At 34.2% G+C, this 16,888-nt stretch overlaps 1 protein-coding gene and 1 long non-coding RNA gene across 12 annotated transcripts in view; one reads left to right on the top strand and one right to left on the bottom strand.

The window, feature by feature from the left end:
• Positions 1-16,719, top strand: part of LOC125672226 (tetraspanin-18-like) — a 32,315-nt gene extending 15,596 nt beyond the window's left edge. For 5 of the 9 annotated variants that reach the window (XM_048908392.2, XM_048908393.2, XM_048908390.2 and 2 more), the window contains 8 exons: positions 842-997; positions 2,695-2,895; positions 7,774-7,848; positions 9,188-9,307; positions 9,813-9,921; positions 13,415-13,557; positions 15,213-15,296; positions 15,527-16,719. In XM_048908392.2, coding sequence (XP_048764349.1) covers positions 842-997; positions 2,695-2,895; positions 7,774-7,848; positions 9,188-9,307; positions 9,813-9,921; positions 13,415-13,557; positions 15,213-15,296; positions 15,527-15,610 — 972 coding nt within the window. In that variant the 3' untranslated portion in view covers positions 15,611-16,719. Of the gene's footprint in view, positions 1-841; positions 998-2,694; positions 2,896-7,773; positions 7,849-9,187; positions 9,308-9,560; positions 9,655-9,812; positions 9,922-13,414; positions 13,558-15,212; positions 15,297-15,526 lie in introns of all 9 variants that reach the window. The other 4 variants (XM_056164011.1, XM_056164012.1, XM_048908391.2 and 1 more) reach the window with 1 other exon arrangement.
• The window catches only part of LOC125672230 (uncharacterized), a 52,460-nt gene that overhangs the window by 11,834 nt on the left and 23,738 nt on the right, over positions 1-16,888 (bottom strand). Inside the window, exons 3-5 of one of the 3 annotated variants that reach the window (XR_007368893.2) lie at positions 14,402-14,520; positions 13,250-13,306; positions 840-1,206 (exon numbers count right to left, since the gene is read on the bottom strand). This is a non-coding gene — a long non-coding RNA (uncharacterized LOC125672230). Of the gene's footprint in view, positions 1-839; positions 1,207-13,249; positions 13,307-14,401; positions 14,612-16,888 lie in introns of those variants that run through there. The other 2 variants (XR_008802714.1, XR_008802713.1) reach the window with 2 other exon arrangements.

The raw sequence follows: 16,888 nt of genomic DNA, 5'->3' as shown, positions 1-16,888 counted from the left end.
ATCAGAGCAAGCGAAAATAAGTCAGACGGGCAACTCCAATTATCTGATTTGTTTTGAAATATTTTTAGGTGTTTTACATCGACTTTCAAGGGAATTAGTTGGCGAGCAATTATAATTCGACAAATTACATGGTGACCTATTTCAAACATCCAATAATTATTAGCAGGTGCCCGTACGATTGTTCCGAGTTTGGTTTGTCATAGAGCAAATTAAAACAACCTAACTAACTTTTTTTAAAAAGTGTCTTCACTACTGGGATCACTGATTATTCATGGAGTTAGAAATTAATTATTTATGGGGAATATTCATGGTGTGTGTTAAAAATCAATTTCAACTTGTATATATACTAAATCTCTGATAATTGAATTTAAAAAATACCCTCAAACTTAAAGTGCTACAAGTACAATGCATCTGTACATGCTTTAGCTGATGTTAGAAGTGCTCTTGCTGCAACAAGCAATACTTGTCGATGTTTTGTGTTGCATGTGATTGAATAAGAGTGGGATTTTATCACTGTTCATATCGATGTTGGCTTCAATAATTGATGTTTTGCAGGCATAGTGATCAAATCAAGCCAAGTTATTTAAAAATTAGACTTTAATGCTAAATTAGCTTGATGTGGGTAACTTTACATAGGTGAGAAAATACTGCACATGTCTCCAATACATGTAAATGTGGATCAAACCATCAACAAATGTATTAATTACTAGTATTATGTATGTAAGAGCATTTCATACAAAGCACCTATAATCCAAGGGAGTGGAATAGAGTGAGAATTTTGATGAAATTGCAGAGTATTGCTAAATTTCTATTCCTACAATGGTGCATTATATACTTACAGCCCCTGAGAGGTGGCTCCGACCAGAACCACATCGATGATGGATATCTTAAGCACCGCCGGGATCACAGAATCCGAAGTGTCACCTCAGAGCAGGAGCGGGATGGGTGCTTTCTGTGCCTGCGGAATGCATTACATTGTTACAATGTTGTAGTTCTTGTAAGTTTTGTATATTTACATTCTTACATCATATTTCTTTATAACGTTTTTACATTACATTGTTACAAGGTTGTAGTTCTTGTAAGTTTTGTATATTTACATTCTTACATCATATTTCTTTATAACGTTTTTACAGTCCATATAATTAATATACAAGTATTGGTACTTGTGTATGACAGAGCTTTACTACTTCAGTCCCAGTCAGTGCCCTGAAATGGATGTTTATCAATTATTTTAAAAGTTACTGATATCATAGCTCATGTAAAAATTTTGGTAACAACAATTACAGAATATACAATAAAGTTAAGGAGGTACTCTACATCGTCATACTGGCTGACATCCTTTCAAAACATGGTGGAAAATATAAATATCAGCGACATTTGTATATTCATTTAAAATATTCTCACTTAGCTGAGTAGGTTAGCACGTTGACTGCTGAACTGTAGATCGCGTGTTCGAGTCCAGCAGGGGTTTTAAATGTTTCTCAGATTGCTTTCAACTAAAACTGTACTTTTTGACTAAATAAAGTAAATTTGAAAGTTTTCAATTTCAAAATATTGTTGTACATATCCTCCACTTTTCATCCATATCAAATTTCTCTGGTGTAGTATACCTCTTTAACACAGAAGGTTTCGCAACATACATGTGTGAAAAAATATTTCTACTGTCTACAAGTGCAAGTAAAGTTGATTGGTTCATTTAATTAAGTCCTAAAAATCTTGACTACAGTTGTACATCTAGGATAATCAGACATGCCAGGGAGACTTGTAAAAGTGTTATCATTTAAGTAAGCATAAAGATTATGAATATATTTGTAGCTTTACAATATGATAGGTGCACCTAGAGGCTCGCCATCAATGGCAAATACTGGCTTCTAACGTGACAGATGTATTCATAATACAAGTGTGCTGCAAAGGTTGCAGATACTCCCGAGTTACAAGTACTCGCTATCACAAGTACTCGCTACGTAGACTGACAACTTTATCATTATACAATGAATATTTAGGGTCCCTCTGTCCGCTCAATGATAAATAGTGGTGATACAGAAATAGACCTATTCTAAATATTTATCTAATTTTGTCCTAAAAAAAAAAATTTCCACATCAATACCATGTTTTACATGCCTGGAGTTTGTCAGAGCAGTTTTTATTTACTCATTACTTTGTTGTGAACCTGATCATAGCTGATGTGTTAGATCATTACACTAACTATTCGAGGCTTGCTGACATAATAATGTGGTTACATTGTATGAGCAGAGTTTGCAGTTATTCTGTTCACTAGTAATTATTTCAGTGTAGCTAACTAATGTCGCAATGACATTTTGTCTATAATCACAACCCATTAATATGTATGCAGCATTTCCCATTTACAGATTGAACTTCAGATTCAATTTTATAAAGTGGATTATCACTTTACACTACACATTTATATAAAATCAGTTATCATTCCCACTGTAACGAGAAACAGGTGTCAGATAGATTCACTCGCTTTTTAAAAAACATGTAAAGTGTGGACGTGTGTATGATCTGTATCATTGAAATATTGCAGCACTGCATGGGTTTATGAAAACCACACCTCTAAACAGAAAACTGTCTGTTAATGAAACTGCATGTAGAGAATTTTTATCACTCAGAAGATGATATTAAATAGTAGACTCTGTTCCTAGTAAAATTAATTTTTGTTTTTATACATTTCAGGTCATGGGATGTGGCCTTTTGGGTATAGGAATCTGGCTGTTAGTGACAGATTTTAGTGCTCGAGAAATTACAGTGATCATAAATTCGGACATGTTTGAGATAGGGACGTATATGATCCTGGCTGGTGGTGGCTTGGTGGCACTTCTTGCCTTCTGTGGCTGTTGTGGCACCATGAGAGAAGACAAATGCATCCTGGGATTTGTAAGTAAACCATAATCACATTCACATTGTTCGAGCATCCTGCACACAATAAGTAAATCAATCTTGAAAAACCATTCTGCTGAACCCAAAAATAGGAAATAAAGCTGTCGGGGGCAATAAAAATGCCTTGTTGAGTTCCTAAGCAGAGTACATTTAAAGCAATGATTGGTGGTTTATCTCCACTGTTACCATCACTGGTAATGGAGCATTAAAACATGGTAGCTGAGATATAATGGTGACATAAGGTACTCTACTTCTCCTCCTGTACATAACATCATTCTGCGTCATTAGACAACTTCTGGCTCGGTGACAGTATATTGGAAAGGGAGAGTTGGTATTAATCTGTAGGACAGACCTGATGCAGATCAATACATTCCATTGAAAATAGTGTGATCAATGTTTGATTCATGCAGAGTGTGCAATACGACAGTCTCCTGATATACAGTTCTAATTAGAGGTGTATTCAGTTGCATTGATTTTTCCAGTCCTGAGACTACAGAGGATTAGGTGGTGGTGTTGGATGTGTATAAAAGGTAGCAAGGGATTAAATGTCATACACAGAACAATCAGACAGCTACACTGTCAGAAGACAAACCCTTCTGAACACAAACCCTTTTGAACACCAACCCTTTTGAACACAAACCCTTAATGGACAGTGATCAATCTCGTAATTCCTATAAAGAATACAAAATTAAGAGTAGGGCAAACACAGACCCCTGGTCATAACAGGTGGGATCAGGTGCCTAGGAGGAGTTTACAAGCATCCCCTGTTGACTGGTCACACTTCCCGTGAGCCCTCTATCTTGATCAGGTAAACGTAATAATCCGTAGTCAAAATCAGTGTGTAAAAAACAGCCTAGCAATTGGTATGGAACATATCAGACAGCATTTAACCTAATGACAGGTTGTATTTGAAAATTAGATCATTACAACGAACATAGAATTTGTGAAATGCTGACTTTAAACGAAGACTGTTGAAATCCATGTAACATCAACTTATCTTTCAGTAGCCTACCTTGATTCAAAACTGATCATACGCAGAACATGCTCTTGCATATCGAATCAGCTGAGCAACATATACACCATATGTTGTTAATGTTGGTTCCTTTTTATTTCCATGCAGAATTACCGGTATATCCAAGTGATAATGAAATATTGTTACATAAATATGGGAAGTCGACAATGAAGAAGTTGAAGAGGTCATCCCGTTTGTCATAAAGTAGAATTATTAGTTAGTCGTTTAACATTTATGTTCAATAAAATACCCAAGTATGAAGCAGATCTATGTGGAAGACTCGGTGGTGTCTTTTTATTTCATATTCACTGGGATATATCGATTCAACATATCAATGAAAATGAGTATTGTTAACAGATAAAACATTGTCAATGTATTTAAATGTTGAGTTGAAGGCCACAACAAGAGATTTAATCTTGTTATATAGAAGCTTTTAAATAAATTCAGCCTCATAAGAATATAAAAACAGGTCAGCTAATAAAGAAGCACAATTTGTGCTCATGGGAATTCCAACAGACCCCTTTTTTTTTTTGTCTGGGCTATTTCTCAGAGATGGCTTGGTAGATTTTCTTGAAATTTTCTGGGTAGATGGATTATGGATTGAACTTGATACATATTTTTTTGTTTTTTTGAAAATTCACTTCCGGTCGCAAAATATGGCAGATTTTTGTGTTTTCAAAAGAGATTTTGTCCACCCTTTTTCTCAGAGATGGTAAAAGATAGAGAAATGAAACTTATACCAAAGATAGATATCTCGTTGTAGAGGTGCATTAGGGAGTTGAGCACGTTCGCCGTCACTTCCGGTTCTCACCGGAAGTGATAAAAGAAATTGAAAGTTTTCAAACTTTTTCTTTTAAAATGAAACCTATGTCAGTTTAGTAGATCTCTTTCGAAGTCTCAAAAAATGTTGACCCAGCCGGAAGTCAAACCGTCAACTTCCAGTTATATCCAAAAAACTTTTCCTTTTCTCATTTATCAGTGACATAAATCTCGCATAAAAATCAAGTTTTTGACTTAATTTTAACGTATGTTGTTGACACTATAGATGTCTAGAATAACGTGAAATGTTTTTGTAAAATTTATTGCCTGTCGTGAGATATGGTGTAGACAATTTTAGACGTTTTCATTTTCTCAGAAATGATTAAAGACAGACGCTTGAAACTTGCAGGAATGATAGACTAGCATTCATACATTTTACACACTTGTTCACATGTTTGTCTGCCACTTCTGGCCAGCACAGGAAGTAGTTAAAAAATTTGCAAAATTCAGATTTTATTGACACGATTTCTCAAATATGGCTAAATAGATTTTCTTGAAATGTTTAGGGATGATAGAGAATTGTATACCACTAGACACTTTTTTTTTACATTTTGATAAAATTCACTTCCGTTCATGAGATGTATCTGATTTCTGTTTTTGTCTGTGCGAGATCTCAGAAACAGTAAGAGATTAAGACACCAAACTTACACGAGTAATAGACCTTGAGTTACTAAGAGAGCCTAATGGTGTTAAGAGTGTCAGCCATTTCTTCCGGTCGTAACCAGAAGTGAACAAAGAAATATGAAATTTCAAATTTATGTTTTTGAAACAAAACTTGCATGATATAGTATGGTCTCTTTTGCAGTTTCAGATAATATTAGACTCACCGGAAGTCAAAATGGCAGCTTCCGGTTTCTCGATAAAAACTTTTACAATTTTCTTTTTTTGTGCCTCCTTATATCTCTCTTATGTTTCATATGATTTTCATATATATGTAAATGACAGTATCAATACCTAGAGTTTAGACTTTCATCAATTTCTTTTTTTTCAAAATTCACTTCTGGTCAGTAGTAACTCACTGCTTTTTGTTTGTCTTGTCCATTTCTTTTTTTTGAAAACCCGTTCAGAGACATGATGTAAACACTACAGAGTTGATGTGATTTATGGGAGATATATAAATACTACTTCCGTTTCTCACCTGAAGTTACGAAAAATGAGTTAAAGTTTCATTGTTTTTCATGTGATGTTTGTTATGGAATGTATAAAATACAGAAAACTAAAGTTTAAGGGTTTTTTTTCTATGTGTCTTTTTATGTGCGCATTCGTGAGAGATGGTGACTTAGAATAATATGTTTTATTCTTCTTGCTATTTCTCAGAAACTATTTGTGATCGAATTTTGAAACTTGTACGGATGATGGACTATAGTTGGTAGATGTCTGATATAGGGCTGTCAATTTCATCCGTAACTTCTGCTCATCACAGGAAGTGATGGAATATAATTTCTTATAAGAGGATTACTCATCTATGAAATATTTAATCAAAATGACATTTTTAGACATCATAAACTATTTGGCTTGTAATAATATGCAAAATATGACAAAAACTTCACTTCCAGTTGGCAGGTCCGCACCAATTTTTTTTTGTCTACCCGCATTGTGTGTAGAACGCTTTTAACTAAAGACATGAAACTTTCAGAGCTTATAGTCAATATATAGGTAGACGCTGAGATTTAAGAGTAAAACATCACAGGAAGTGCTCGTCTACACCGTCTGTTATCGGTTTTAGTTTCCCTTTCAAATTTAGACCATTGTTTTCCATTTTTTGTCAAGGCACTTTCTCAGATATATTTGAATGATTCTCCTATGAAAAAGAAGCTGTGCACCGGAAGTAGAGTAACGGAAGACCTACTCATTACTAGTAATGAATTTCTAGTTATCTTAACTTGTTCATTCAAAATATAAACATCTCATAGAAAGGATGAAAAAGTTAAATGATTAAACGATTTCAGAAAAAGAAGTTGACATTATCATTATTATTCATCTCTCATGATGTCATTTTATTTATTATTCATCTCTCACGATGTCATTTCATTTATTGTTCATCTCCCATGATGTCATTTCTTTTATGATGTTTCATTATTATTCATCTCTCACGATGTAATTTCATTTATTGTTCATCTTTTATGTTATTTCATTTATTGTTCATCTTTTATGTTATTTCATTATTATTCATCTCTCACGATGTCATTTCATTATCAGGTGTCTCTGGTAGACAGGCCCAGGTCATTCATATGTAAGGAATTTAATGTCATCTTTTGTCAGCCACTGCATTTCAGATCCAAAATCCGCATGTACAGTAACAACCAAAACCTAAGGCTACTTCTTCGGTGCTTTGTTTTGACAGAATTTTGATCTGTTCTCTAGTAAATGCTACAATCAATTGTTTTCCTCTCTTGTCTCGATGGAAATGGTCTGTTCTGAATTAAATCAAGGATCCATTGATGTCATTGCTGTAGTAACTCCACAAGCCAATGGTCCATGCCATAATAAGATCTCCCTGCCTTTTACAGGCCCTGAGGCAATGAAGCCGCTTTACGAAGCATCCTTTTGAGACGTTAGATAATTTTGCTCTAATAGAACACATCCAGAGAGTGTCTGGACTTTAATCATCTCATCTTGCCTACCAGTATACAAGCTGTAGCTTTTTTTACGACGATGGGAAAGGGATTCAATTTTATGCTCTTTTATTCGATTAGCTTTCCCATAACAGTTTTTACCATTATTAACTATACTAATACTTTAGCTTAGCTAGCAATGCGGTTTTTACTTTTATTAAGGCATCGTGTGACTACTTTCTCCAATGAAATTTTGTACCACTATAAACTGCATTCTAAACCTCAAACTCCATTAACCAGTATTATGGCCTACTGCTTGCGACAGATTTCATGCATAATATGAAATGATGTTATCTTTTGAAAAATGATGTTATAGATGCATTTTACACAAACAGAAAAGTTTTTGTCCAGTAATTTAATTTGGGGGGTTGGTAAGGTGTTGAACTGTACAGGTTTTATTTTAATTTTTTTTTTTTGGCTGTTTTTCAGTATGGAGTGGTCCTTGCCTTGGTTTTCATGGCATTACTTGCCAGTGGTGCTATGGCATTTTTATTCAGAGAAAATGTGAGTATTAAATCCAAACTATCGACATAGTAGAACAGCTGCCGCCCTGACACTATACAGGGCTGTTCTACAGATAGATAAAGCCTTGTTAAACCAGACAGAGCTAGAGATGTGGACTTCATTATGAAGATTCATTCCAACTCTCACTAAATAGCTTCATTTATATTATAAACAGAGGAATGAAAGTTATAAGAAACATCATTATGTCTGCATTACCACAAATCTAAATCAAATACTCCGTTAAGCCAAGAGCAAATGGAGTATGTAAAATAGTTCAATGCTTGTAAGTAATCATGGTAGTGAATATTTTTGCCCTGTGCAATCGTAGCCAGCGCTTACATTCTCTTGAGTGAAACAGAAACTGAAAAAATCTATAACAGGTTAATTATACCCAACCTTAGTGTAAAGTCAGCAACCTTGTTCTAACTACCTGGCTTGTATTCTGTAGGCAAGAGTTGAGAATTTGCAAAGAAAATTATTTAAGTCTTATGAGGGTATCATTAGCAAAAATCAATACACAGAACAGAGAATGTCTTTCACTGCAGTAATCCAGGATTCAGTTCTCAGTATATAAGAAATTAGTATTGCTGTACATCATTTGAATAAAACTCAGGTAGGACCAGTAGCCAATACAATTATTACCAGAAGCTAATACAATTACAAATGTATTATCAATATTATTACAGTCTACAATTATTATTATTATTAATTAGTTGCTGATACTGTGTGACAGTCAGGAACATTTAAGGTATTCAATGTATAACGAAAGGATAATAAACAATTTTGAAGGATTTAAGTAGAAATAAATGTTTTACTATTTTATGATGAAAGCGAAAGGGATCAATTTCACATAACTAGTTATCTGGTTTTCGTAAAAATAAAAAAAATCTAATTTTCTAAAATTGGGTATGGTAAATGATTTATCATATTTAATATTTTCATAAAGACAAAGTGTATGTAACTTTTTACCAAAAGATTTGTATGAAAATATATATATATATATATAATTTTATTTTGAATTAATGAAACATGCTTTTTCCATAGACTTCAATGTAAAATTCTAGGTGAATAAATCAAACAATAATCAAAATTTTGAAATTTCCCGTGCTGGATTATTTTAACTTGAAGAACCCTTCAAAATGATACCCTGATTAGGAAAATCCCATCATCCATTCACAACTGAGATATGAAATATGGTCGTTATACATTGAATACCTTCAGTAGCTCTAAGTAAATTAAAGCAAGATTTTATCAGATGATAAAAAAAAAAATGGTTTTCTTCAGCAATGTGGATTTCATGGTCAATCAGATTTTTATAAGATTCAATTCCAATACTTAGATATCTGAGGATATAAAGAAGAAATTAGAATATACCCTGGAGAACCAGTATGGGAGAGAAATTCGCGCAAACACGACCAACAGGCTCATCACAGATGCCTGGGACTCTATGCAAAGAAAGGTTAGAAATTTACACAAATTCTGTTTGTTTAATCTAATCATTTATAGATGAATGTGCATTTCCAGGGAAGTAATACAGGAAGATGGATGCATGAAATAACTATACCAAGAGAGATAACTCTCACCGATATTTTCTTCAGAGTATTGTGAAGAGAGTACCAATTCTTAACAAATTTTTCATTAATATATTTTTGAAAACTTACTGAAATTAATTGCCTTTGTTGTATTAAATGATTGTATTTTGTTTTCATTAGCTTCAGTGCTGTGGGGCACATGGAAAGTATGATTCTCATAAATCATGGGCATTCTATAAATTATCAAGCGAATGGTACATCCACCAGGAAGGGAGTAAGTCAGTGTGATGTGCACACCTAACAGGTCGGGTGGTTCCCTTTCCTGTGGCACCACCTCACAACAGGGTCAGGAGAACCACCTTTGTCATCACCATTTTGATTTCGCTTTACTAATTTTTTTTTTTTTTTTTTCCGCTTATGTTGTATGATCAGTTTGAGTGTTGTGGTCCCTATAGTTTGGATGAGGATGGAGAGGACCTGAGAGGAGCCATGTCCTGGGACTTTTATAAAAACACAAAGTGGTACACTACCAAGTCACAAAGTAAGTTATCACAACCGCCGCTCGCGTTCCCACGACACCCAGCTGACACCGAGTCTGAACAGGAGGTGTGTTCATTGTGAACTTACTCCTGGTTAAATTCGGTGTCAGCTTGGTCAAGCAAGACATTCTATAGAGCTTCTCAACTACAGACACTTAGCTTGCGCTGATCTGGGCAGATCTGTCCCAAAAGATTTCTGTAAACTAATATCTGAGTATACCCACAACATCAGAGGATGGAGTTTTTTTTTTTTATTTACATGATGAGGTAGGTAATCATGGGCTTACAATATTCTTCTCCAACACTTCAACACCTACTGTGTCTATGATACACTCCGGTGTTAAAGCCCCTTGTGTTCCTAAATGATATGTATTACAGTATTTACCTACTAGGTAATCGTGGTCTATTCTCTGTAGAGAAGTGGACAGGCATAGCATGCATCTACTTCTCGTCTTAAACCTTCATGTTTTGATTCTGGAGAACATGTAAATACTGGAACAGGTGACGGTTTACACTTTGGTCAAAGTTTCACCTCAAATATGCCTGGATTTCAGTGATTGGGAAGGCCAAAATGGCCTATGGGACTATGGCCCCACGATTCAAGTTTTCAATGGGCCATTTTCAGATTTAATGGGCCATCAACATATTTTAAATGACCATTTTCAATAAATAGCAAATGTGCAGTGGAACATTATTGTTTTAATTGAAACTCTGAACCATGACCACGATCTTTTACACCGCTCTTGAAAATGTGTCTCCTTTGTTTCAATGTTCCCTTCTCAACGGTATCATTGCTTTTCTCGGCATTGGTATTTGAAGATGGGCTCTCGTTGGTTTTTTTTCATTATTTGTTGTTTTTTTTTCCTCACTTTCTGTCAATTCTATATCTGTCGTTGGACTTTCGAAACTTAAACGCTAGAGTATAAGCATGAGAAGACGTGACGAGATGTGGTGTAAGAGGAAATAGTTTATTGGTTATCTATTTTGATTTGTATTGCTTCAACCAATGAGATTCGGTGTATCAGAATACATAGGAATTAAAAATGAAAAAACAAAAAATAAGTAAGTCGTACTCAATTCATTCTAGAGAAGAAAAAAACCAACGTAAGTTACAATCGATAATGAATGCGCACTTTGGCGCATGGATTAGATCAGTTAATGCGCCAATTTTCACCTGAATTGGACCAGGGCGCATGGCCTTCCCAATCACTGGGATTTACTTAACAGGTAAGTTATTTTCACAACTTTAACATTGATACATGCGTCTGTCATAAGGAAATTAACACCTACTTTCTGTTAATGCATTTTCACATGTTCCTTGTCCCAGGTTTGAATTGTGTGGTTATTTCTATTAGCAATAAAAAAAATAATAATAATAAAAAAAATCCGAAGTCGGAAAATTAGAAAACACATTTTGCTTCTTGGATAGCTTTTTGACATTTCATTTTCATTCAAAGATACATGTATCAACAAGAATAATCTTTTTGACTTAAACAAAAACCTTTTTGAGAACCAAAATGTGTTTTATTAGTTTTTCCAAATTTTTCAACCTTTCATGTTTGATTTCTTTCTGCTGCCAATAGGGATTAACATATCATTGAAACCTGGTACAGGGAACATGAAAAAATGGATGAACAGCGAGGAAGTGTTAAAATCCTTGTGGCTGTTGAATTTATCACTGTTAAAGTTGTGGAAATAACTTGTCTGTTAAGTAAATCCAGCCATATTTGTGTGGAAACATTGATCAAAGCGTAAACTGTCACAGGTTCCAGCATTTACATGTTTTCCAGAATCAAACATGAAGGTTGTGAAGAGAAGTGGGGGTAGGCTCTGCCTGTTCACTTCTCCAAAGAGAGTAACCGTGGTCCATCGCATCACACTATAGTGTGCTTGACCGCTGCAAATCGGAAGATTTTTTTGTAGATAAATTCTTACCAAATTTACTGGTCTTTGTGAAGTTTACAAAAATAATATCTTTTCCTAAATTATCATGATTCACAACATTTCTTGTACACAAAAATAATTCTCTAGCATTTTGACCTACCCAGTAATTTGCAAGAATAAATCTACTGAAAAACTTATAGATATCTACTATCATAGCTGTTTTTTGAGAAGCTTATATAGGATTTCTGCTATTATAGCGGTTCTTGAGAAGCTTGTATAGGATTATGGGTAGATTTGGATTGGTTAGGGGAAATGCATGAGACATATGTAGGAGATGGTGACAGGTATTGATGGTTCATTTCTTTAGTTCTGTATGATGAGAGGGATTCTATAAGATGGGCTTAATTTGATATTTTATTGATGGTTCTTATTACCGGAGATGGATACAAGGTAAAGCAACATAAGGTGAGAGGAGGCATGGGTATGATGAAGACGGTATGCATGCACTGTCTGTAAGAAAGCTTCACTAATGTTATCAGTCTCTCCTTATCTCAGATATTTTGTTTTTTGTTATGTTATTTGCTTGGAAGCCTATTTTTCATAATTTTATGTTGTTTTGAGTATATTGTCATTTTATGTGGATTTGATCTAGCACTCATTGCATGTAACCCAAATGTTTTTTATTTACTTCTCCTTGTTTTTTAAAAACAGTTTTTAACTTGTACTCTGCTATAATCAACCTTTCACTACATTTTTTAATTATGGGAAATTGTTCTTTTGGTGCATTTTCTTAATTCAGGCTTCATTCTATGCAATTTTGTGCATTTTTGAAAAACTAATTTTATGTCAGTATTTTATTTTAGAGGTAGTTTTTACTCATTGTTAATATGGCTGAAACGATATGCCCCCTTCACGATATGATACATATTGCAATACTTATGTCACGATTCAATACTTTCAATACAATGCAATTTACAGAAGAAACCAATAATAACATTGAAGAAAAATTTAATTACCAAGATTCACATTCATAATTTTAAAAGCAAAGTGTTTCCAAACTGCCAAATGGTAAGATGCATGTTGGTTCTGTAGCTTAAACTGATGAATTGTAGTACTATTTTCTTAAGACTCAAAGTAAACAACAGTCTGAACGTTATTTGACGCTATTTTGTCCCCCATGCAGGTAAAAATAATCATTACAGACCGAACCTGATGTATTTTACTAAACCAGTTTGTAATAAATGTATCGAACTGAAAATCAAGGCAATTATTTGAACATTGAATCAAGGGTTTATATTGAACAGTATCGATATTTCGGTGAATCGTTTCAACCCTAATTGTTAAACATGTTATTGTACATCAAGTACAACAAAATTACAACTTTTGTTCTGTCTTTAATAATGTATTTTTGTCCTTCTAATGCTAGAATAAAAAACAATGGCTTACTTTATTCCAAGTGTCATGCCACTTCTTGTAACGTTGCTCTTTTAAAATTCACAAGAACTGGAAAAAAGGAAATAAATTATATTGTTATAAGCTCTTGCTTAAAATCCTATGGTAAATGATATATTTTTGTCAGTTGATAATAATACTGTGTGTTGATTGGAACAGAATACCCAATGGTCCCAGAAAGCTGCTGTATAGAGGGGGGTGACAAACAGAAATGTCAAGGTCAAACCATCATCAACAAAGGGCCACCCAACTATGGACCAGTGACTCTGCCTAAGAAGTTTGAATCTCATCTACACACGGAGGTAACTGGGGTGGTCGTAAAATTCATTCATTTAAAGGGGCATGGACACAATTTGAGATGAAAATTTTCAAATTTTATTTTTCCATTTTTGCTGTTAATAATGCTTAACTAAAGTATTTCTAATGGTCAACCAAAATTTGAATATCAGTTTTTGAGTTACAAATGCGATGCAGCACTCACAATTTTTAGTTATGTAAACAAGGCTCGTGCCATGTTTTTGTTTACATATTGATTATTTAATGGAAAATAGCATGTTTAAAACAAAATGAGATGTGACAGATCCTAGAAACTGTTTAATTGTTTTCAGAATTAACTTGAAAAAATCTACTTTAAACGAAACTTTTAAAAGTATATTTAACCTATGTAAACAAAAAACATGGCACGAGCCTTGTTTACATTACAAAGAATTGTGAGTTCTATATCTCCCATATACCTTGAAAACTAACATTCAAATTTTTGCTAACGATTACAAATACCTTAGTTAAAGGGGAAGGCAATTCAAAAGATTTTTACATGATAAATGATAGGATTAATTATATGATAAAAATTTGTCATACTATTCTGTTGATATACGGCCTAGATAAGCTTCAGAACTAATTTGAAAATGTTAAAAATTGAAATTCCCGCTATCTATAGAGGCTGCCATGATGTGGAATTCTTTTGTATTTAAGACCACAAAAATCAATGATTTTGATGTCACACTGTCTGTTCCGGTTTTGATGAGATTCTAAGATCATCAAAGATGTGGTAAATCTTATTTGAAAAGAAAAGACTGTTAACTGTGGATCCATCATTTGCGTAATGACAAGTTGAGGTTCGAGACATTTGTATGAAGAAACGTTTACCGTCTGCCTGGTCTGGGACTCGACTGAACGTCTTCTTTTCTTAATTTCTTCTTGCCAAAGAAGGGGCTCAAATCTGTACGGCTCCAAACTGAACTGATCTTGACTTGTTTACAGTGCTACTGATGAAATAAACCAAAACAGACAGTGTGACGTCAGGAATTAAACATCAATGGCCGCTCTCTTAGCGGCAGGTAATTTAGATACATGATAGATTAATATTGATTTAATTGTTAAGCAAGGAGTTTTGTTGTTAAAGACTGTCAATTACGATATCAGTAAGTAATACTTTATTCATAAAAGCAACAATGTGGTTAGGGTTGCCTTTCCCTTTAAGCATTTTAAACATTAAAAATGGAAAAATAAAATTTGAAAATTTTCAGCTCAAATCGTGTCCATGCCCCTTTGATGTATACACGCATTAGTATTGACAAGTATTGTCCTATCAGAGCTGTACAAATATGTGTCATAAGATGTAACAGTGATAAGATTTGTAGTAAACCGTGCAAACATAAAAGAACTTGTGTTTTTATCAGTGATTTATAAGGCGAAATAGGTGGTGTGGCGTGTGACCTGTACATTGTTATAAACATAATGTAGATAAACATGTAATTTAACCATTAAAGTCGTTAAAAAGAATTTAGATTTCATTCAAATTTTCTTCAAAAATAATTTGATGCATGTCCTAACAATTCAGAACAAGTACAAATTGTTTCTTAATCATCAGTAATTTGGCTGCCTTGTACATTTGGCAGATTTGAAACATTGTTGTTTTAAAAGAAAGAAATGACTTGATTGGTCCTTTTATCAACAGGGCTGTTATGAGAAGGTTAAAAAATACCTGACGGAGTATTCACTGATCCTGGGTGGAGTAGCATTTGGCGTTCCTCTGTTTCTGGCAAGTAACAGTTAACAAAAGAAAGACAACTCTGACATAACAAATCTACAGGAGTTATTTTTCTTTGCATGGAAAAAACGATATTTCTTCGGATTAAACTGATTCATTCTAATACTCTTTTGATTTAAATGATATTTTCGGGGATGAGATTGTAGAGGATATCTAAGCGTATAATATTGTAATTGGTGATCGTTTTTACTATTGTTTGATGAATTTGGTCCACATTGTAGATTGTGGGCTCTATCATTGCATTCTGCCTTTGTGCCCGGGTGAAGAAATCAGACAACAGTTTTGATGAAGAGGAAGACTTGTAACAAAACAATATTCCAAAACTGACAATGAAAATGGAGGATCTCATAAATTATAGACAGCAAACTGACAGTGTTCTTCTGTCAGGAGAATGACACTGCCAAGGGGGCAGCATGTTACCTTGGTAACAGGACCAGTCAACATTCCCACCCAGATCAGGTCACACATTCCGCGGAACATTCCAGTCCGTGTATTGTAACACTTCATCACCAGTCATTGAAATTGTTGTGTTTGTATGTCAGTTAATCAAGGAAGAATGGAGTACTTTGTTCGGATGATTGGAGGGGTGTTTGGATGATTAGGAGGGGTGATTGGGAGGGATAGGAGATATGTGCTCATTCATCTTGTTAAACAGGAATATGTTACCAAATGAACCTCTATTTTTGTGTACATGTTGAAACAGAGGTCAGTGATGATCAAACAACTGTTTTCGTGGAAGAGATGCTGTTTTAATCTTGTGATGTGTTTGTGTAAGAGATGCTGTGTTTTAATCTTGTGATGTTTTATGTTGATTTGGGTTTAAAAATCCTGATCTGCTTTCACTCACCGCAATGACGTTTATCATGGATCATCTGATTTATTGGTCAAATCAAAACTACAAGTGATACCAAAGAAATGTGGCTGTGCCGGTATCCACAGGAGCTTTCTCATTAACTCGTCATCATGTAAAAATGTCATTTCAATTTTCTCATTGCCTTATCATGGAGACATGTCCACTCTGACAGATTTCTGCAGTCAGAGTTTCTCCAGCTGAAGAAAACCTTCATTGTGAGTGTGGACTGATTTATCTTGGTTTAACCATGTATCCTGACACGTATTCATGACAGCATGAATCCTCTTTGATCATGTGACAGCAATCTGGACCAATTAATGTCTTGACTTTTACATGAAACACTGCATTTTGAATCATGAGGATAATTTTTTGTTAATATTAATTTTGTGTTGTTAACTGATATAGAGAATCTTGTTTACCATATGTAGTTATTTTATTCCATAAACAGAGTTTAATTAGCTGTACAGGTGCAATTTTAATGATTTTTCAGGTTTTTGCTTTGTTTATGTATAAGATCAATTTAATGGGATTTCTGATTGTTTAATAAACTCATACAATAAATGACTCGTGTGGTAATTGTGAGGATATCTGTCCCTTGCGGACGATCGCTACACACCATTGAGTAATTTACAAAATCTACAGATATTGATCCGCCCGCGGGAGGTAATGAGAACCTATACAGAGTTAGTGAACTTGGAACGCGGTACAAACGTGTAACCCTATTAATAGA

The sequence above is a fragment of the Ostrea edulis genome, chromosome 4, assembly GCF_947568905.1.
Source record: "Ostrea edulis chromosome 4, xbOstEdul1.1, whole genome shotgun sequence".
Lineage (NCBI taxonomy): Eukaryota > Metazoa > Mollusca > Bivalvia > Ostreida > Ostreidae > Ostrea > Ostrea edulis.
This window is presented reverse-complemented; position numbering and strand designations above follow the sequence as displayed.